Source organism: Taeniopygia guttata, chromosome 2 (genome assembly GCF_048771995.1).
Source record: "Taeniopygia guttata chromosome 2, bTaeGut7.mat, whole genome shotgun sequence".
Lineage (NCBI taxonomy): Eukaryota > Metazoa > Chordata > Aves > Passeriformes > Estrildidae > Taeniopygia > Taeniopygia guttata.
Genome location: NC_133026.1, coordinates 54694771 through 54717597, shown reverse-complemented (window position 1 = coordinate 54717597; position 22827 = coordinate 54694771). Strand labels below are relative to the sequence as shown.

General features: G+C 36.3%; 1 protein-coding gene across 9 annotated transcripts in view; it reads right to left on the bottom strand.

Moving 5' to 3' along the window:
- Positions 1-503: 503 nt before the first annotated feature.
- GOLGA4 (golgin A4) overlaps positions 504-22827 on the bottom strand; it is a 76462-nt gene continuing 54138 nt past the window's right edge. For 4 of the 9 annotated variants that reach the window (XM_030265366.4, XM_030265370.4, XM_072924052.1 and 1 more), the window contains 10 exons: positions 22265-22386; positions 21092-21222; positions 16840-16953; positions 10327-10347; positions 10088-10156; positions 9379-9454; positions 7538-7641; positions 5755-5850; positions 3308-3371; positions 504-1231 (listed from right to left, as the gene is read on the bottom strand). In XM_030265366.4, the coding sequence (XP_030121226.2) occupies positions 3342-3371; positions 5755-5850; positions 7538-7641; positions 9379-9454; positions 10088-10156; positions 10327-10347; positions 16840-16953; positions 21092-21222; positions 22265-22386 (763 nt within the window). In that variant the 3' untranslated portion in view covers positions 504-1231; positions 3308-3341. The remainder of the gene's footprint in view (positions 1232-3307; positions 3372-5754; positions 5851-7537; positions 7642-9378; positions 9455-10087; positions 10157-10326; positions 10348-16839; positions 16954-21091; positions 21223-22264; positions 22387-22827) is intronic. The other 5 variants (XM_030265367.4, XM_072924051.1, XM_030265369.4 and 2 more) reach the window with 3 other exon arrangements.

The window sequence follows — 22827 nt, the reverse complement described above, 5'->3', positions numbered from 1 at the left end:
AGAGGAGAAATTTAGATTTGCTGTTAGGAAGAAACTTTTTACTGTGAACATGGTGAGGCACTGGTACAGGTTGCCCAGAAGCTGTACATGTCCCAGTCCTGGAAATATCCAAGGCCAGGCTGGAGAGGGCTCTGAGCAACCTGGTGTAGTGAAAGGTATCCCTGCCCATGGCAGGGGGATTGGAACTAGATGATCTTCAAGACCCCTTCAAACCCAAACCAGACTGTAATTCTATGATAATTTAAAACTTTTACAAATCAAGCCTCTCTATTTGCTACATTCCCATGCTAGCTTTTCAGCCCACCATTTATTTGTTTTGCATGTTGCAACCCCTGGGAAACTTGAATGTATACATTGACTTACAATTTAATGTACTTGGATAGTTGTTCTTATGAGAGTGGTTTCAGCCTGGAAATATCTCAGCTAACAATGTCTCCAACAGGAGTTAAGAACAAAACTGGTGTGTCCTTTAAAAGAAAAATCATACCAAAGTTGTTCCAAAATTATACAGTAAATAAACTTTATTTCATCTCAGCTCTATTCATATTAGTGCTGTCAACAGTCACAGATCAGCGTATGATACAGTTATGTAGCAACTATTTACAATTTACAGGAACACACCTTTTCTTCAGAAAATATAAGTACAAAAGCTAGGAGTAAACAAACGAGGTACTGCAATTTGGATTTATTGTAGGCAAAAGCATATAGAAGTGACCCTCTACCAAACAATCAAGATCACATCAGGAAAGAATAGTCAATAAGAATGTCTAGTTCATCAGAAAAATCACCTCAGTCACTATCCATCCAATATGTATTGCACAATTCAATCAAAAATAAAAAAAATAAATAGAAGAAACAAATTATTTATTTCAATTTTAGAAAACACCCAGTAAAACCTGAATAGAGATACAGTAGCAGGCAATTCTTTCCTAGGATAAAATCTTTTCTCTCCTTTAAAAAAATAACCTTTAACACAAAATAGAAGACCGTATTCAATAGAAGAGAAATAACCAAATAACCCCTGATTAGCATTTCTGCCGAGGCAGTTGATTATATTCACAGTCCAAAGGTGGTGCTGAGTTTTGGTTCTTGCTATTCTGTTTGTGACCTTGAATTATAGCTTTTCTTCTTGTCCCTTCTCAAGGGGCAACAAGAGATATAAACTTATTTGTAAGCAGCAATGTCATGAGACATTCTCGTGACAAAATCTTCAGGATGGTCGTAGCCACAACTAGAAGAAAGGAAATTTAAAAGAAATTATCAAATGTCACGTTATTAAGAACAACTTAGAAGCTCTTAATATTAAAATAATTGCATTATTTATTAATGCATTTATGAGACAGAAGAATTTCAAATAAGTCAAACTGCCAAATTATTTGAGCAAGCAATTCCATTCAAGTATCTGCAGAACAGTTGAGAAACTGATGAAAACAAAATAAAGTGTAGCAAAACAGTCAGCAGTCTCACTGGAAATAGTCTACCACATCACTGTATATTAATCCAAAGGAAAACAAATTTGGACTCTCTTGCATAAGGCTTATCATCAAAAGTGAAATGATGATGCAGAATTTTGGACCTAGCACATAGCCTCCTCTACAGGAAAATATCAATTGCCTTCACAATGAAATCAGCATCCCCCTTAATTTCTAAGTCATATACATGCAAGAATATGTGACAAAAATACTTGAGATGAAGCAGGCAACTACAATCTAATAATGAAGTCTGAACAGTTTACATATACATTAGGTGATGTTATGAAAGTGTAACCAATAATTTCTGACATTAAGGTCAATATCAACAAGCCTTTCTGTGATATACTTCAAAGGCAGCTCAGAACACCAGAATTTTTTTACATCAGCATTATAGACAGCATGACAAGAATATAAGTTTCAAACATATCTTCTGCAACCTATTCTGCAATAGTGTTGTAAATGGCTTTGTTCCATCAGTATTTACAATTCAATTATTTTCAACAAAGGGATAGAGAAAACAGTGGCTGATTTTGTCAGAACTGATGAAGGCTGCTGGCAAACAGTCCAAACTCTACTGCATTTTAAGTGCAATAAAGTACATTCATTACTTTATTCAAAGATGGAAAAAACACAAAGTAGAAACCATGACTGTTAGAGAAATAATTTTTTTCCTTTGAAAGAGGTTATTATTTTGTGTTGAAAGCTGGGTTTGCATGACAGCAGGAGAGGACGATAACCTGTCAACTGCACTGTGGTAAATGGTAAATGGCAATAGCCTAAGTTAATTAATTTTGCTCTGGCAGTGATGCATTAGGCCAACCAACAAATGCATTTCAGCCAGAAGATAGCAACCGCTATCTTCACATGCACTGAATCAATTCCTGGCAACTGTGCAAAGCTTTCCAGTTGCAAAGGAGGAAAAAAAGGTTAAACTGACCATATGCTGTAGAATTAATCTGCAGAGTTTATTAAATATTATACACCACTAGTGATTCAAATAATAATCTTTATCAGCCAGTGCAGAAAGTTTTTTCCCGTGTACTTCCATAGCCCAGTCCTCTGTCAACCAGATACTGCATATGTGTTGCTTGTTCAGCTAGGCTAGTCTGATGCAATCTGCGTCTTCAGGCCTACATCAGCTGTTCTGTTCTTGCAATGCTACAACTAGCATTGCAGATTCATAATTGAAGTAGCTTAACAAAACTTGAAGAAAGACACAAACTGAGAGCATAAAGCTCCTCTAATTGTTCTCTGTCACATCTCTGCTTTAGCATCACTTGATATCAAACTAAAGCTATTATTCAGAAAGGTACTGATGTTTAAATGTAATCATATCCTAATCTCTCTGCAGAGAATATTCATCAGTCTTTTAAAAGATAATGCATTTTCATCTTTACAAGATGTAAAAATTCATTTCCAGCAGTACAGCATGTGTCCCACAAATCTGATTTGTTTGCCTATTCAAAAAAGGAACTTAGAAAACGAATAAACACAAAACAAACCCAAGTGCAATAAAATTCAATATTACATATTAATTAATTTAAAATCTGATTTTATTTCTACAATTGAGATTTTTGTGGTTCAATCAACATTTGAAGTTATGCTTAGGGTTAGGGTCACTCAAAAAGATCAGTTTTGAATCAGTATTTACCATTTTCAAACTCAGCTTTGTAAAGCAAAACATGATTAAGAGGAAAACAATTATCATATGCATATACAACCAAAAGTTGTTCTTTAATGAAGGAAAGCAGGCAAGAAAAAAAAGCAGAAGAACCATTAATTGCATGATACAGATTTCAATTTAATAAAACAAGAATGTATTAGACTTCACTCACCCACATGCTAGCTAAGCACAGACTGGTGGCATATTCAAAAGATACCACTGCGAGGTGAGGCAAACTACAAAGCCAGGAAGAAAAGAGCTTATTGGACTATTTGATGGATAGTGTTATGAAGTGTTAACAAATAAGAACTCTGTGGACATCTATGGATGAGATTGCTGCAGTTAGATCACAACAACAACAACATAGTAAAAGCCAGATTACTGAAGATTACATTGATCTAGCATATGTTTATTAACCAGGAACTGCTGCAAGTTTTCAGAAACTTGTTAAATATATGCCCACTAAGAGGGTATAAAATTATTCACAGATACTTAGTACCACACACTTACTCTAGTAGCATAGTAAGTTAATAATTTACACATCAAAATTACTTACAGATGTTTTAGCAATAAACTAAAAACTCTATGTTAAAATACACATTTATGCTGTAGTTCAAAACTTCATTACTCTTGAGAGCTAAACATTGGATATTTTCATATACCGCATCAGTCCAATATTAAGTGTGGAGAAACACTAGTGCCATGTCAGTCAATAAATAAAAACCAAAAGAAACCAAGCATATTTCTTGACAAAATAATTTATAAAGACATCTTCAACTTTTTAGTTCTAAACAGAATTATAGAAGACTCATCCCCAAAATAATTTGTGCTTCAGCAAATGAACATATAACATTGAAAGTGAAGTAAAAAAAAAAACTTCTTCCTTCATAATATGTCCTAATATTTGAGTTTCCATTAGATGTCTAACTTAATCTCTTTGTGGATTTGGAAAGGAGAAAATTCATAGGCTAGATATGAGCCAAGAAGGGACTGCTATGTGAAACCCAAGAGCTCTTTGAACAAAGATATTATTAACAAATCAAAGCACTTGTAGCCTGCAAAAAAAAACTCAGTGTGTTTTAGACAAAATTTAATACCAAGGATGAAAATTTGTTGGATGCATTCAAGTTAAGGTTTTATTTTGTATCAGAAGTTGTGAATGTCTATTGTAGGAAGAGCAGGTTTAAATATCAAAAAGCTGAAGTGGCTGCAAAACAAGGCCCATCTCTCTGTTCTCAAAATCTTTCCTAAATATTACTCCGGCTTCCCAAAACAAAACAAAAAGGTTTCAGCTTTCTATTTTAATGTCAGAGACATAAAATCATGCTTGGGATACATGATACTTACTGGAGCTGCAGTATAATCAATATTTTTATCTTCTAAAAGTATTTAAAATATTTAAGATTGAAAGGCTGTCAAACATACTAATTGTACAGGAAAATGTTGAAGTATTTAACACTTTCCTCAGATGTGATACTGCAAGATGAAAATACTTTAAAAGTTTTTTTTCAGTGAATCAACACGACTTTAATGTATCTATAAGTGAAATGAAATTATTAATATTTTTATTTTATTCTGTATTTGCAAGCATGAAATAAATACATATGCAAGGTCAGTGAGAGAAACAGAATGCAATTCTTCCTCTCACTTATATTCCTAAATATTTCACTAAGATGACCAATAAAGAGAGGAATCACAGTGTTGATTCCAGATACAATATAGAGGATACTATTACTGCAGTTTTTATTTTAATTAAAAGTAGCTCCTATACATAAAACAGTAAAAGTAATACCAAAGAAACGCTTGTGCTCAGCTAATCTTACCTCCTTTTGCATCTGCTTCTCAAAGCCAATTTCACCTTTCTAGTAAATAGGTCAACTGGTAAATACTAAGTAAATTAAAAAAAAAAAAACTGGGGGAAAAAAAAACCACCACCAAACTGTTGACGACTCTTATTTTTGACCCGTCCTGGCCCAAAGTGAATTAACATTTTTTGGTGTTTTTTCAATACAAAAATAAAGCAGGCTCACACAAAAAACCCCAAAACCTAATCAAAACCCCAGTCTTGTTAGGATACCCACTTAAGATAAATTGTACAAATCTCACTTCAAACACATATCTCAGGTGATTGAGATAATAGATTTTGTATTCTACAAGCAAAATGCCTGTACCTTTTGCCAGAAATTTTATCCCAGGGCTGGAAATGTTTCTTGATATATTTGTCATAAAAACAGGTATGACTCCACAAAAACTTCTAAATTTAAGAAGCATTTATTTTATATATATATATATATAATATATCAAAATACTTTTTTAATTTAGAAAATTTATATACAGAATAGTAGTGATGCTTGAACTTGCTTTGGTCCTATTGTACTCATTGCTATCAGAAATCTGTCTTAACTGAGGAAAAATACTAGTAAAGAAAACATGCTTGCTTTTTTCCTCACCCTTGCTATAAACTCAAACCTAGAGCTGGAATTTGATATTCCACTGAAGAAAAGGGAAGGAGGGAGAAAAGGAGCCCACTTTAATGTAGATACAGAAAAGAAGAAATAAAAAGTTTCTAATTCTTTATTCTTGAAATCTAATCCTCTTGCATAAACTTGATTTACTTACATAACTTACCACTGCTCGAGCATCTTCTCGTTCTAGTATCTTCTGAGTCTGATCTGCTGGGAACTTCAGCACTGTTGTTATAACCTTGGCCATTGTCTAAAGAGATAGAGGTTATCCATATATAACTCCACATCCACAAATTCTCTGTAATTTTTTAAAATTAATCTAATTGAATAATACTGGATACTACTTTATTAATGTCAATGGAAAACAGTGAAATTAGTAAGATATAACTATTTGTTTCACACTGTAAATGAAGTGAGTTGTATGAAAACAATGTTTGCACACGGTCACAAACTTCAGCTACTGTAGTGTGAGGTAAGTTCTGTGCCATCTATGCCCAAATTATAGAGTCCATTAATAAGACAGCATACTAGATAAAGTGCATGCCTAGAAAAAGCAATCTGTCAATCTTGTTGCAGATATCCTGCCAAGCAAGAGGCAAATAATAAAGTTGGACTGGAAGGCAAGACAGTAAAACCTCCCAGCAAATACACATACACACCTTGGTAAAGCAGTTTATCAAGAATGTGGTAAGTACATGCATTACAAGTCATTACACTAATTCCTGACTCTTAGATCCATATCAACCTCTACATTTCTCTTATGTCTCCAATACTGTAGATGAACTGGGGCATTCATTAATGTCTTGATTGCATTCCAGTATCATTTACTAGGATGCATAACTGGCAATATATCCTAGATAATTTGCACAGATTCTTTTGAACTCTGTTCAAAAAGAGGAAGCATATCAACAATTCCACTATTGAATCACCTTTGAGACAAGGGATACATATTTGCACTAGTAAAGGGGGTCGTGCACAGAGAAGGGCTGCCAAAATGACCTTACAAGACAGATTTAGATTTAAAAGTGCCTCTTCTTGTCCAGGAACAAGAAAGTTGAGAGAAAGGAATATCTGTACTGAGAAGATAAATTACAATGAAGATATTTTAACTTAAGAACTGTGTTGAGGGCAGTGGTGAAAAGCACAGTAATACTTTACAAGCATACTTAAAACTGTTTTTAAAAGTTCTATCATTCACATCATCACTGGTCAGGGTTTTCCAGTTCATGTAGCAGGATGAAACCAGTTCTCAAGATATATCCATAGATATATGGTTATATTATATAATCCTGAAGAGAGCAGACATTAAGCTCAGTGTCCTCCAGAAACACATCTAATGACTGAAAGGAAATGACTGAAAGGAAAAATCAGCATATGAAATCAAGAAGCCTACTGTCCAGGTTTTCACTAGTTTTAAGAGTGACTTAATAACATCTAAGGTATTCAGATTCGGGAATACTATGAAACATCTTTAAGCAACTACTGAACAGGTATTTCACATCTTCAGCCAGTAACACAGCTACTAAAAAATTGTTATTTAATCCAACTGTAACTTACCATGTCTGTGCCAAGATTACATCAAAAGATCACTTTTTCTAATATTCTGCATACCAGCTTTCATTTTACATCAAGTTTGACTGCCAAATAGACTTTTGCTGATAAAACTGTATCTACCATAAAGGATTTTGTCTTGATAGGTACAGTGATGAGAGATGTGAAAATCCCCTCCACCTACCACTCATCTTAGCAGGCTGATGAATTTCTGAAGTTATAAATCATGTCTCTTTGGGAAAAAAATGTGAAAGCCTATTGAATCCTGTGTCAGAAATAAACAGCATACAACAAATCACAAACACATGGTACTTCACATCATACAGCAAGGGTGTTAAACTTTACTCTAACCTGGATCACCTGTCAGCATATAGAAATTTCCATACCTTTGTCTCACGACCCATCATATATTCAAAGAGCACTTTCCTCAAGTATTCAATCTCAGTGGGTTCCTCAAACAGGGAAACGTCATTATGGTGAAGGTTTCCATCTGTGTAAACAAAAAGAAGATAATATTTATACCAAGAGTCACTCATCTGAATCCAAGTTTCACTAATGGCATGAAACCAAACAAGAAAAATGCTGTATTCTGCACCTTAGATGGAGTAACTGCAGCCCTTCAGAAAGGGGTTGGCAGGAGGTGCAACAGGAGTTACCAGTTTATGTGCCCTTGGCAGCCAAGAGGACTAACCTCACCCTGAAGTGCATCAAACACAGCATCATCAGTCAGTCAAAAGAGGTGATTGTCCCATCCTATTTAGCTCTGACACAGCCTCACCTTGAGTACTGCATGCTGTTCAGGGCCCCACCATTTAAAAAGGATATGAAGGTACATGAAAAAACCCAGAGGGTACCTCTGCTACTGGGTAAGGTGCTGACAGGCATGTCCTCTAAGAAGCAGCTGAGGAGTCTGGGTTTGTCTAATTTGGAGAGATGGAGGCTAAGGAGTGACCTCAGTGCTCTCTACGGCTTCCTGAAGAGACGTTGATAGGCAGGTACTGCTCTCTTCTCCCTGATACCCCGTGCCAGGACACACGGAAAACGGCTGAAAGCTTCATCTATCACGGGGAGTTCAGACTTGATGTGAGGAAACATTTCTTTAGCAAGATGGTGTCAAACTCTGGAATAGACCTCTTGGAGAGGTGGTTGATGCCTGTTTGTCAGTGCTGAAGAGGCATTTGGACAGTGCCCACTTTACCTTTTCATCAGCTCTGAAGTGGTCACACAGCTGGACCATGAAACTGATGTCGGTCCCTTCCAGCTAAAGTATGTTTCCTGCTTCTCTCCCTACCAGTACATGCTGATTACATTTCTTCCCAGCCCTTCGCTAGTAGAAGGCACTGAATACCCACAACCATCTCTCATCATTGGCTCAGTCACCTTGAGGGAAGGAGGCGTGGACCTTCTGAGGGGATGAAAGATGTAGATCATCCTGATATAATTTGACCATTTGCACGAATTGGCAAAAAAGCAAGTGTGACATGGTTTTTGAAAGTCTTCTGAGTTCATCTAGCTAAGATGGGTCTTCACAGGATGGCAAAACCCCACATCTCTAACAGCAAGGCTCAGTGCTTGAGCCCTCTGTCTCATGCAGTACATACTCCTCAACTAAACAACTGCAAATCTTTTGGAGGTGAGCAATATGTGTTCATTTCCCTGTGCATTTTTCTATCTTACATTAAAAGAGTCTGAGAGGAACAGCATACAACCAGAGAGAAGGTCCGTAAGCCCCTACTCTCCAAAGTGTCCAACCACCAGTGTCTAAAGGACAGTACATGAGCAGTGCAAGTCTACTTCTGCATGGGTCCTGGGACTGCTCACAGGCCTTGGGTGGTTGGGATCACCCTCTCCTGGGACCCCCACATCTCCTGCCAAGGGTCCAAGGGATGTGTCCCAGTTCAGCCTTCTGTTCCAACCTGAGCCCTGCTGTAGGTGTGCCCGTCTCTGCCCCTGTCTACTGGATGCTCTTGGGTCCTGTACTCCAGAGAGCTTAAGAATTCTGATACAGAGCTCTTTTAACTGGCTGTCATAAAAAAGAAAACATCTAACAAAACATTGTGTGATTTGGTCATCTGAAATCACACACCAACTCTATTATAACAGACAGAAAACAAGGATGTCATAAGTGCATTATGTGTTTTAAAAGGACTGATGTTTCATTTTCTAGACCAAACTGTATCTTTCTAACAAACGAAAAACTTATTTGTGATAAAAACTGTGTACTTACCTCTATACGGTGTTCCAACTGATGTGACATACATATTTTTCTCATAATGTTTCAGACGGTCTTCCAGTACATTAATCTAAACAGAGAACAGTTGATATGATAAATGGTGTTAAAACTAACAGCAGCTAAAATAAGCATAACTGAAACAGTTTCCATATAATCTCTTATAAAAGCAAAATACATTTGCTTTTTAAGGAAGTAAAACATTGGAAACTGTCTTATTAAAAGCTGTCCCAATGTTGTACATCTGTATATACACATAAAAATATATATAGCAGATGTTATGCATGTATTATATATTCAAGTTTCTATTTTTATATATAAGCATATATCTATCTTTTTTATAAATAAAAAAGCATACAACAAAAATTATTTAATTTACTTAAACATCAAAAAGGTTTTGTTTCGAAAAAAAAAAATTCCAGAATTTCATAAAGTCTGCTGTTCCCTTTTTCACTGTGCAATTCCTTTGCTAACCAGTATCACAAGCATGGGGTGTTTTTATTCTCAGGGGATAGAGGAATACTTTGAAAAGTACACAGATCTTCTGAGAGCAAGTATGAGTGAAAACTATTTTTTTGTCTATTATATTCATAGTATTTTGTATGCAGATGTACTACATCATCACTTGAAAAGAACAAATGTTTTAATACTGCAAACACTGAGTACCAAACAAGAATACTTCTTACTCATTCAAAATCACCCTTACCTGCTCTTTCAATTCCTGCTCCTTCAGTTTTGAATCATTGACTAGTGTTGTCTTCTGTGCAAGTTGTGCCTGAAAAGACAGTCACATATGAAAATTGCTGAAAATACATCATAGGTACACCTTTGCAATAAACCTATTTCTCCTTTTAACACACACAAACTTATAATCAGTATTTCAGCTTTAAAACTACTCCGCAACAAAAGTATTAGAGAGGAAAATCAATAACATGTAAGACTTACCTTTAGTTCAGTTATTGTGACCTGTAACAACAATAAAAGTATAGATTAAAATGTATGAAAAATACTGATTATATCAAGCACTGGAGAAAGAAATATCAATAATCAAGTTCTGATACAGTGTGTAATTGAGAATGACAAAAATTGAAATTACCCGATAGTAACAACTAGTCTCATAAATAGTTTAACTTATTTGTATTGACAGTACATAAAGCTGATATTTAACTTATCTCACTTGATTCTGTAAGACAATCATCATAAATACTACTTCAAGAACCTAGCGTTTCCAAATCTTTATGAAATGCATACTGGAGATGAATAACAACTGAATGAATATGAAATACATCACAGGATGCCATAACAACAATTAATACTATTCAGAATATTTTATGTTTTTCCTTAATTCTTCAAGTCACATTTGGAAATGTGAACATATACCTCAAAATAGCTTCAGATAAGAGTTTCAGGAGCTCTACATCTTGCAAAGATGTTTATGAAGTACAGAAAAATGTCTAAGCTGAAATGTCTATCTTTCAGTGTTTCAACTCTAAGGAAAATAATGCTTCAGTATAAGCATTTCAACATAAAGTAATTTATGTGTGAAATTTTTTTAAGGTAGGCTTAGTACGTATTCACAGAATTATAGAATATTGTAAGTTGGAAGGGAGCCACAGGGAGCAGAGTCCAACTTTTAAAGTGAATGCCCATGCAGGAATTAAACCTGTGACTCTGGCATAATTATCAGCATGCCTTTAACCAACTTAGTTGATCTCAGGGTCAATTCCCAAGCCTCTTTGCAATTGTGTCAAAAAGGAGATTTATTCCCCATCTCAGGTTGATAAAATCTGTGGGGTCTCCTACACTCCACAAACAGAAAATAGGGGAAAATAATTCCTCTAAGGATCTCAAACCTCTAAGTCAAATTCTTGCTTCTGAAAACCTCTCTTAGACATTTATTTTCTGATATGGAGAGACACTTTCTAATATTTTTACCTCCAAACATTAACACTTAAGGTTGTTAGCATTTGTCATTATTTTAATCACAGACAAGTATTGTTCCAATATCTAGGGTATACTGCATGTCCAAGTGGATGTATTATATGTAATGTTTGGTCTAGGCTGACAACAAGCAGCACAGAAAGTTTTGTAAGACAAACTTCTGTGATTTGGGAGTCTCTGATTTTAGACAAAATATGTTGCCCACAAAAGGTTGCATCCAATCAATGGAAGACTTCAAACTGTTAGTGCTGAAGGGTAAAAAAAAAACAATACCAAAATGGAAAAATGTTGCAAAGCAACAAAATAAAAAAGAAATCAAGTGAGACAAAAAATACCATGGCAAATATAATTCATGTGAATGCACCGTAAAATCCAGATGTGGATTTATACAGTTTTGTTCAGGTACATCGACAAGTTCCACAGGCCCTGTCTAATATATACTATTGTAGCCACTGCAAATATTGAATGAGCAAAATTATTTTCCTATGAACATACCAAGCACAGGCAACAGACAAACTGAGACAGGAGTAAAAATTAAAAACAACTCAATTTCTAAATAGGACAAAAGAAAACTACCTCTTGACCCCAGAACAGATTGTGTCAGAGTAAGAATTAAATCCTGAAATACTGATAAAACAAGAACTGAAACCCCACTGACATTACTCTAAATATTGGCGTTTTTGACCGGATTAGAAGATCTACCAGGAATTATGTGCAAATTCCACAGCACAATCTATTGGAATAGTTACATTGTTTGGAGACTAAATCACCCCTGTGAATCGTATCATATAAGGAATTTACATTTAGTTGAATCAGCTATGCAAAAGAAAGCTTGTGAACAATTTGCTAAATTTGAATTTAGCTGGAATTCTCAAAATTATTCAAAAAAGTTTGATGCTTGTATTCTAGAGAAATCACATATATACACTCGGGAAAAAAAACAACCCTGCATTCTTATCCTGGATCCTTTCACTGTATCTAATAACTGGTGCTACCACACAACCTGGTCGTCTTCCCCGCAAAATGAAACCTCCTTTACCCTTTAAAACTCAGCTGTTTATCAGTGATGGAGTTCTCTGAACTGGTTTGTACCCACTTATACCCTGGAGAAGTTCTTTGAGTTTCTCCAAAGTCTGCCATGGAAACTCCAAGGAGTGGAAAGCTGTGGACAACATCCCAGACATGGGCAAAATTAAATGTTCATTATGTTTATTGTAAACATATTCACTTTTAGAGATTTAATATTTGCAATATTCAAATACTTACAGCTCACTGCCAATCTGTCTTATACATTTCTGGGAACAACTGATGAATCACAGAATGCTAACAGGTTGGAATGGACCTTAAAGATCGTCTAGTCTCAACACTCCCTGCCATGGGCAGGGACACCTCCTATAGACCAGGCTGCTCAAGGCCTTATAAAACCCGACATTGAACACTGCCAGGGTTAGGGCATCCACAACATCCCTGCCACAACCTGTTCAGTCTCATCACCGTCAAAAATTCTTTCCTAACACCTACTTTCTAACCCTCATTCAAGTTATACCCTTTATTCCTTGTTCTTTCACTAGTTCCTGATAAAAAGTCCCTTTCAGCTTCCCTGTGGGCCCCCTTAAGATACTGGAAGTTTGCCATGAGGTCTCCACGCAACTTCCTCTTCTCCAGGATGAACAGCCTTAGCTTTCTCAGTCTGTGTTCATAAGGAAGGTGCTCCAGTCCTCTTACAAACTTCATGGCCCTCTTCTGGACTTCTTCCAACAGCTCTACATCTGTCTTATGTTGGGGACACAAGAATTGTTTACAGTACTCCAAGGGGATCAAATGTGAGCAGAGGGACAGAATCACCCCCTTTGACCTGCTGACCATGCTCCTTGTGATACAGCCCAGGACTTGATTGTCTTTTTAGGCTGTGAGCACACACAGCTGGCTTGTGTTGAGTTTTTCATCACCTGTCACCTCCAGGTCTTTCTTACCAGAGCTGCTCTCAATCACTTCTCTGCCCAACCCATCGGTGTGTCTGGGATTGCAGTGCCCACGTGTAGAACCTTGCACTTTGCTTTGTGGAACTTCATGAGGTTTGTTTCAGCCCACATCTCAAGCTTGTTGAGGTCCCTCTGGATGGTATTACCCTTTCCCTCCATCATGTTGTCTGCACCACCACAGAGCTTGGTGTTTTCAACAAATTTGCTGAGGGTGCACTCAGGACAGATAGGTTTCACTGTCTAAGTCACTGACAATGACACTGAATAGTATCAACCCCAACTAGTACTGACCCCATGACTGCATTAAACACAGCATCATCAGTCAAAAGAGGTGATTATCCTATTCTATCTACCACTGCTACAACCTCTCCATGTAACTGGTCTCCATGTGGACAATCAGCCACTGACCAAAACTCTGAGTGCACGGCTATCCAGCCAGTTCTGTATCCACCAAGTCGTTCATCAATCAAATCCCTGTCTCTCCAATCTGGAGACAAGGATGTCATACAGAAGCATGAAATGCTTTGCATAAAATACAGGTAGACAATGTCAGTTGCTCTGCCCCTGTCCACCAATGCTGTAGCCCCATCAGAGAAGGTCACAAAATTTGTTAGGCACAACCTCCCCTTGTAAAGCCATTTTGGCTGCTACCAGTCACCTCTTTCTTTTTTTCCTATGTGCCCTTACATTGTTTCCAGTAGAATCTGCTCTATGATCTTGCCTAGCACAGAGGTGAGACTGATTGGTCTGTAGTTTCACTGATACTCTAGTTTTCCCTTTTTAAAAATGGGGGTTATATTTCCCTTTTTCCAGTCATCAGGGACTTCCCCAGCTGACACAATTTTTCAAGAATGGTGGATAGTGGCTCAGCAACTTCATCTCTAGCTCCCTCAGAACCCACACATGAACCTCTTTGGGTCCCATGGATTTGTGCATATTCAGGTTCCTTAGATGGTCCTGAACCTGATTCTGTCCTACAGGGATGTGTTGGTTTTACTCAGCCTGGATTTTGGTAGTGGTGGGGCCACAGAGGTGGCTTCTGTGGGAAGCTGCCAGAATTTTCTACTATGTCCAGCAGAGCCAATCCCTGATAGCCCTGAAGATGGACATGCCAAGGCTGGGCCAATTAGAGATAATGGTAACATCTCTATGATAACATATTTAAGAAGAAAAGCAAAGCAAAGGGGTAGTGCATTTTAATTCCAGCCGAAGAAGAGGAGGAGGTGAGAACATGTGAGGGAAACAACAGGGAGACACCAAGGTCAGTGAAGAAGGAGGGGCAGGGGGTGCTCCAAGTGCCAGAGCCAGGATTCCTCTGCAGGCTGTGGTAAAGACCACGGTGAAGCAGTTGTACCCCTGCAGCCCATGGGGGTCCATGGGGGATGCAGAGATCCACCTGCACCCTATGGGGGAGGTGCTCACACTGGAGTGGGTAGATGCCCTGGAGGAGGCTGTGATCCAGTGGGAGACACTGTGGAGAGAGGGGGCCCTGCTTCCAGGCTGGAGCAGCCCGTCCTTGGAGGACTGCACCCCGTGGAAAAGTGACCTACACCACAGCAGTTTTGGGAAAACTGTTTGCTCATGGGAGGGTTTCACATTGCAGCAGTTTTGGGAGAACTGCTGCTCATGAGATTGGAACCAGATTGGAGAAGTTCACAGAGATCTGTCTCCCATCGGAAGGGACCCCACAGAGAGCAGGGATGGACTCCCCTCCCTGAGCAGCAGAAGAAAACTTCAGGGACCAACTGACCAAAACCCTCATCCCTTCTCCCTGTGCTGTCATTGGGAAGGAGGGAGGGGCTGGGGGAAGAAAAGGTGGTTTTGGTCTTTTTAAGGGCTTATTTTACTTCTCATTATCCTCTTCTGATTTTGTTAGCAATAAATTCATAAGTCTAAGTTGAACCTGTTTTGCCCTTGGAGTGTTTTCTCCTGGTCCTCACCTCAACTCCACTAAATGAAGCCTCCACTAAAAATTTTTTCTCCTCTGACCAGCTGTGGCAGGGGAGGGTGAGTGAGCAGCTTTAATGGCTGCCTTGCATTTGGCCAGTGTCAAACCATGACAAGTGGGCTCAGGGTCTTCATCCTCCCAGTCCCTGCATCTGCCTTTCTTGACTTGGGTGGCGTGGCTGAAGCACTTGACATTGAAGACAGAGGTACAGAAGTTGTTGAGAGCCCCAGCCTCCTCTTTGTCCAGGGTAGACAGATTTCCCATTTTCTTCCAAAGAGGGCCCGCATTATCCCTAGTCTTTCTTTTGTTTGCAACATATGTATAGAAGCCCTTCCTGTTTGCCTTAATTTCCCTGGCTACAACAATTCTAACTGGGCTTTGGCTTCCCTAACTTTGTCCCTAGCTTCCTGTACAATTTCCCCATATTACTCTCAGGCCACCTGTCCTTGTTTCCACTTCCTAAAAGTTTCATCTTTTTTTTCTACTCTGAGTTTGCCCAGTAGGTCCTTATTCATCCATGGAGGCCTCCTGGAATTTTCGTTTGATTTACTTCTTTTTGGGATACATTGCTTCTGAGCTGAATACATGAAATACCATTGCCAGTATGCATATTTGCTACAATTTGTCATATTAGTAATCCAGAAGATGCATGTATAATACAATACTTAATGACCGCCTATAGTTATAGCAGACTGCTATAACAAACTAGGAGTGAAACAGTTAACAAAGAAGTCCTAAAGAAAAAGTACTCTTCAGACTTTTCATAATCATGTTTTAGAAGTCAGGAGTCTCTTTAAGAATCTTCCTCTAGATAATAAGATTATGTAAGACTATCAGTAGAACAAGGGTTAATTAAGAATACAAGGCAGTCTTAGATTTCTGCTTTTCCTGTTATGAAAACAACTCAAACCACAGAAAAGTAATATAAGTTTTGTACACAAGTGCAAAGCTGAAATAACAAACGCTAGGATAGTGAGATAATTTTTACTTTCAGGTTCTAATGTCAAATATAAAAATTTACTCTCCCCAGGGCTACCTGTTGTAAAAATGAAAAAATTGAAAAGTAAGGTCAGTATGAATTCTCATCAATAACTCAACAACTCGTACACTTTTTCTCTCCTCAGAACAATAACAGTTAGTAGTATTTTCACCAAAGAATTCCTCAAATTAAAATGTCATCTCAGAAAGCCAAAAGAATGAAGGCAGTCTTCTTTCAATGAAGGCCTCTCTGTCCATAATTGATATATTTAAGGCACTACTTCAGACACCTCTGAAATACGAATTTTTTTAAAAACCACTCTAAAAATGATTTAATGGGATTTTCTTTCCTTCTAAAGGGCTTCCAGAATAAATACATGCAGAGGATAAAAAAACCCCACCATAATAATAACAACAGAACTGGACTTTTCAACATACCAATTAAAAAGGTAGTACCAAATATTGCAGATTCTAAAGAGATTCATTTTGTATGTGAAAGTGAAGACCAGATACATAAATAAAGTCCAATTACAAATACACTACAGAATTTCCCATGGACCAAAAATTTCACACTTAGAGATATAAAAACAAATGTCAGTGCCAGCTCACTTTTTCACTGTTGCAATGTTCTTTTTCAGCAATCCTTTGTTTGTATTCCTTCTGCAAGTCTTCCAGCTGTGCCTGCAACTCATGAACTTTTGCTGTCATCTCTTCTTCACGGGACTTCAAAATACAGGCAAAAATTACTTATTATTATTATTTTTAATAATATTTATATGTATTAATAATAATATTATTATTATTAATTACAATTAATCATTTAACTACTCAAAACTTTTAACTATGGTGGACATAAAGCAATCAATAAACGTTATACTATACACAGAAAAATTATGCTTGATATTTATGTAAAAGGTAGTTACACCAGACTCCTACAGAAAAGACCAAGAAAAAGAATTGGTGCTTAACATGATTTTGTAGCCTTCAACAATAAAGATTACATAGCTAGGATTAAAGCTACATTTAACTCCAAAAAAGGTCTGTTTCTCTTGGGCACTAAAACAGTATTCCAGTATAATCCAGTAAGTGCATGATGGTCATGACCTTCATGGAAGGGGTAGATGACAACACAGAATTAATTCCTATATTATGTAAGTGACAAGGACCTAAATCCTTTCCTCAGCCACTCTCACAAAGATGCTATGAAAGCAGTTTTAAGCACATTTTCCAAAACAATGACCAACAATTTCCTGTTCTCAAGGGTTTGGAAGGCAGTATTCAGTGTAGAGGAAAGAAGCAGTAACAAGAATGGTAGAGAGGAAATTAACTCTTCCTGTATAGGAGAAAATACCATTACCTAAATCCTAGGAAGTTAATCCATCTACATGGCACTTTGCAAAAACAAGGATTTTTTTAAAATTGTGTCCCCTCTGGTCTTTTTATGAGAGAATATGTTAGGGACCTTATAAAACAACACTCCAATTCCTAGTGCATGTCTCTGTTGCTGAACAAAACTAAAACTCTAGTTTTTCTCATGCTAACTGTACACAGCAGTCAGTCAGTTGATGGCTCTACTAACACAGTAGTACTTCAAGTCAAATTAATAAAATTAATTAACTGATAACAAGTCCAGAACTGCTGATGGAAAATTTGTTCTATTCAAAAATCTCAGGAGTACAAATTATAATGATACAGAATATTCTCTGGAAAAGTAAGTGTAGGACTAGAAAGTTGATCTCAGCTTAAAAGACTTAGGGTATGCCATTACTAATAAAATAATTACTTCCCTCTAAGAACAATTTTTAATGTGTTCCTTGCACATGAGTTAAGAATGAAACACCTTCCCATGCAGCCTCTCAGTCCAGAATGCATCATCAAAAAGAAATTAAGCAAATCTACCCACAAATAATGGGTACAATGCAGTATTTGAGCAATACTATGCAGTATCTGAGCAATTTTTACAGCCTCAAAGTTTAAAAAATATCCATGTTCAAGGAAAACCTTGCTCAAACATCATGACCTCCAAACAATGTTAGCCTCTATTCACTCCCATGATTTTTTTATGCCCTCAGAAGTGCATCAGTAATTAATAATTTCTAAAAAACTTTTTTTTTTTTTTAATACTCTCCAGTTAAAAATTTCTCAATACCTGGCATATTAAGGGATAAGGATGGTTGTTGTTTTGGCTTTTGCAGATTTTTAAATTTTTTTTGTCCACTGAGAATCTAAAATTTTACAATTTGAAAAAAACTGTTTCATTTAATAAACTACAATTGAATACACTTCATTCTTAGTTATAAAAGGTAGTTGAAAGGCTGAAAAGAAATTAAACTCAAAATTATGAATGACACTTGTGTAAAAGGGACATACCTGTGAGCAAATATTTGGATAAACCCTTGAAGAGATATTATTATTTTGAATTTAAAATTATTAGTGATCAAATGGGGTTCCAAAATGCTACTGATCTGCATTTATAGTAAAAACTTATTGTTCTATATAGCATCTGGCATACTCTGAAAATAAACAACATGCTATTTGGATTTAATTACAGTTATAGACCAAGACTTCAAAAAAGTTATAGTTTCCCAAATCTTATTCAGAAAGCCTATCCTGTACTCTCATGGAAGGCATTACAACAAATGACACATAACGGAAGTTAGGTATTTTATTTTTAGCTCATAGTTAGGCTTAAAATAAACTAGTTGGAAAACAGCGTTCAATTTTTCTCTAATGATATAATTTAGTTGAAGAAAAAAATACTTAGCTCCCTAATTAGAGGCTATGCCGATCTAAAAATATTTTAATTAGGGAGACTTTCATGAAATCTTATATGATATAAGTTTTCATAAAAGAAAACAACACATGAAGTAAAAGTGGAGCACTTCACAAGCAAATCATGTTAAGTTTAATAGATGGAATGATTCTTGCTTGTCTTCAAGGATAAATAAACCAAGTTAGACAATTTTTAGCATAAACCATGTTTAAAATGCAATAGAGCAACAAAGTTATATGAACAAGATTCATTCTTGCAATTGGCTTTATTTTTGCATCATCTTCTTACCATTTGAGACAAACTTCTCTGCACAATATGAAATTTATCAAATGCACCGTAAGCCAAGTCAAGTATAAGTGAGGTGATAACTGGTAACTTTAGGCTAAATCTGGTGATGCATATGTTCCTATTTCTATTAGAGATGCCAATGAACATGATACACATCAAATTTAACATAAATATTTCTCAACTCTTGAGATGCTTGCAATACTTCTTTCAGGGAAAAAAAACTCTAATTTTTTTTTAAATTCCCTAAAACAACAGAAATAAAAAACTCACACATATACCTATGAAAGACAGATATACAGAATACCCATGTATTCTGTAATTTAGAACATCAAGCTACACTTTATTTCAGTTCCAGGTAACTGTCATTGCCATCATCAATGAGATGCAAAAAAAGACAGAGTTCATGTCCTGCAATTGCATATAAGTCAAATTAGCCTAAACCTTCAAGATCGTACAATGACTACATCATACTTGTTTCTGACATTAAAGTTGAAAGGAGAAGAAAACACAAAGGAATTCCACCTGTATGACTCGAAACCACACACCTATCTGGGCGCATAAAGTAAAGACCTGAATGGCAACACACTACACGCTGTGGTTAGAAAAATTTAAATCCTCCAGAAATGCAGAATTTAGACCCATATTATGAAAAAAAACCCTACAAAAAAAACCAAAAACCACTAACAAACACATACGCACACAAAAAACCCCAAAAAACCCCACAAAAACAAAAGAAAAAAAACCAACCAAAAAGCCCCCCATAGCCCCCAAAAAAAACCAACCTTGTTTTTTTAATATCAATCAATTTTTCTAAATTAGGAAACAAAAGAAGGGGACTCTAAATATAAAACCCTGCTAATGCTATTCATCCTGCTAGAAGTTTGAAAATCAGAGTGAAACATACCAGCCTGCTTACATGTTTGAAATTTTTAGTATGAAGCACTCAGTAATTGTTAAGTGCATAGATCTTTGGACTGGTAACTGATCACAAACAGTCCACTTATATCTATTACTACTGGCTGTATTCATGGAATAGTCTCTTTTATTACACTATTTGTGCAAAGAAGACTAAGATTAACAAGGTTAAAGCCTCCATTCCAATATGATGTACAGTCTAGTGCTGAAACCATTTAATGTTTTCGACATGTACAGACAGGACTGGGAAAATTTACTTGGCTAAAATAGGAGGCATCCTTGGAGTTATATACTTAAATTGAAATTAGCTGGTAACTTCTGGTTGAAATACTGCTAGAGAAAAAGTATGTCTATCTGCAAATATCATGCAGAAAAGCTGTTCATTACAAACAAAAAAAAGAAATCTTTACTGGTATAAAAACTATGCAAACACATTGCACCCTGCATGGAACAGAACCTTACTTTAAGGGCTATGGCACCCATCTCAGCAGGGCATCAGAGGAAGGAGACAGAGAGTGAGATTGCCCCATAAACACTCAACTTATAAAAAACAATACACCACCACCACCACAATTCTAGCAAAAGCTTAAATGTCAGTCAGTTTTCTCATTCCAGTCTGGCACACAAATTGCTCAAGGATGTAAGGACTTGGCCATCTAATTTTTATTGACTGGTCAAAGTTAGGGCCTAATTTCTGATGTTCTTTCATGCCCATAAACTACAGAAACAAATCTTTTAATTGAAAGCTAGGTCACCAGACATATCAAGTATACGTCAAGCAGTAAGATCTTTACTAGAAAGAAGTACAATTTTTCTATCTAGATATGCAATCAAAAAAGACTAATTTGGAAATTTATGTAGTCATAACACTTTTCAAAAAGGTACCTCAAGGATTTCTTCATATCTTTTCACAGTTCTTTTTAGATCATCATCTTTTTCAACAATTTTTTTATGCAACTGTGTTGTCTCTATGTGATGATTTTCTATCAATTCATTTTCTACCTCCTGGGCTTTACCTACAAAAAAAAAAAAAAAAAGTTAGGCAGTATTAAAAACACATGGATTTGGTTTTTGGCTTTTTGTTTGTTTGCTTGTTTTAATTACGTCATAACTGATAACAAGTCCAGAACTGCGGATGGAAATTTTTTTCTATTCAAAAATCTCAGGAGTACAAATTATGATACCGAATATTCTCTGGAAAAGTAAGTGTAGTATTTACTACACTTAAAAAAATGCTTTAAAGTAACTATAAGGAAAACTTGACAGGAAAATTCATTTTTCCACACTATCAGTTACTCTTATGTCCCTTGATCCTAACATGTACAAAATTTGTTGTTTGCAGTTTGGTATCTGGAGCAATTTTTTCTACCTGGTGCTGGAACCAGTTTCTAGAAGATGACAACCAATATTTATTAACTAATTCTATCTCCTATTCTATCTAGAGATGTGACTGAAACTTTTGTAATCTTCAGAAACTCCTCACCTGTAGGTGTAATTCTAGTAACTGGAATCAAACCACACCTTTTTCTCACTTTTCTAATCTCCAAGTTACACTACAGTGGCAAAAGACCAAGAAGACGAAATATGTTGTACTCTAGCTATAATCACATTGTGTTACAATCAGACATCATATCCAGTTGGTATCTGTTAGTGGTTAGTGAATGAAGTCTGCAAGATGCAGCTAAGAAAACACAATTCTGATTCTCAGATGGATCTAAGTTTCTCTAAAATGTAAATCTCTCTCCAGGTGATACAGATGAAAGATAGGTACCTATGGCTATCATGGACAACTCTTGCCATGGCAGATGTAAAGAGTGCTAGATCAAAAATCCCTCCTGCAGAACAGCTACATATGCATTTTCCTAATTTTACCACAATTAATATTTAAGTTATTTCCTGAGCAAGACAAGTTCTTCCCCTAAGTTCTCTAGACATTCATAAAACACATGCTGTGTTTATCACAGTAAAAGGCAAAATTGCTCACCCAAAACAACAATAACTGAAGATTCGGTTCTCTGACTATTTTACTGATTGCAGTTATATTAATATTGCACTTACTGATTGTCTCTTTTACTGCTGTTTCCAATTCTCTCTCTTTTTGAGCCAGCTGAGTATTGAACTCTCTTATTAACTTCTTTAAGGTGGAGTTGTGCTTTAACTCAATGTCTTCTTGTTCACATCTGTACAAAAATGTCAAAACATACAGCAAGGAAATATAACATTTCAAGAGTGTGTGAAAACACAAGGCAAGGAAAGAGATCTTTGAATTTCTTGCAAACTATTTTAGAATGGGATGGTTTTGAATTATATGAATTCTGAGAGATTCAGGGAGGCTTTATCTTCCTCTCCTATCTAATTCACCTGGTAGGTATAGGTGTTTCATTTAAAAACAACCCAGAATTGAACTTTTCCAAAGATATGGAGTTTTTGCTGAGGAAGTTGAAGAACTGGAAGAAAAGACTATGCCATAAAAAGAATTTTTTGAGAATTTTTAGAACTGCTTAAGAAACTATTAAAAGTGCTAAGCAGGACACCGCATTTTCTGCAGTACGTATGAACACTTATTGATAGCAGCTGAACATGAAGCTCACAGTACTAAGTTTTAATAAACTTTGTTTCCA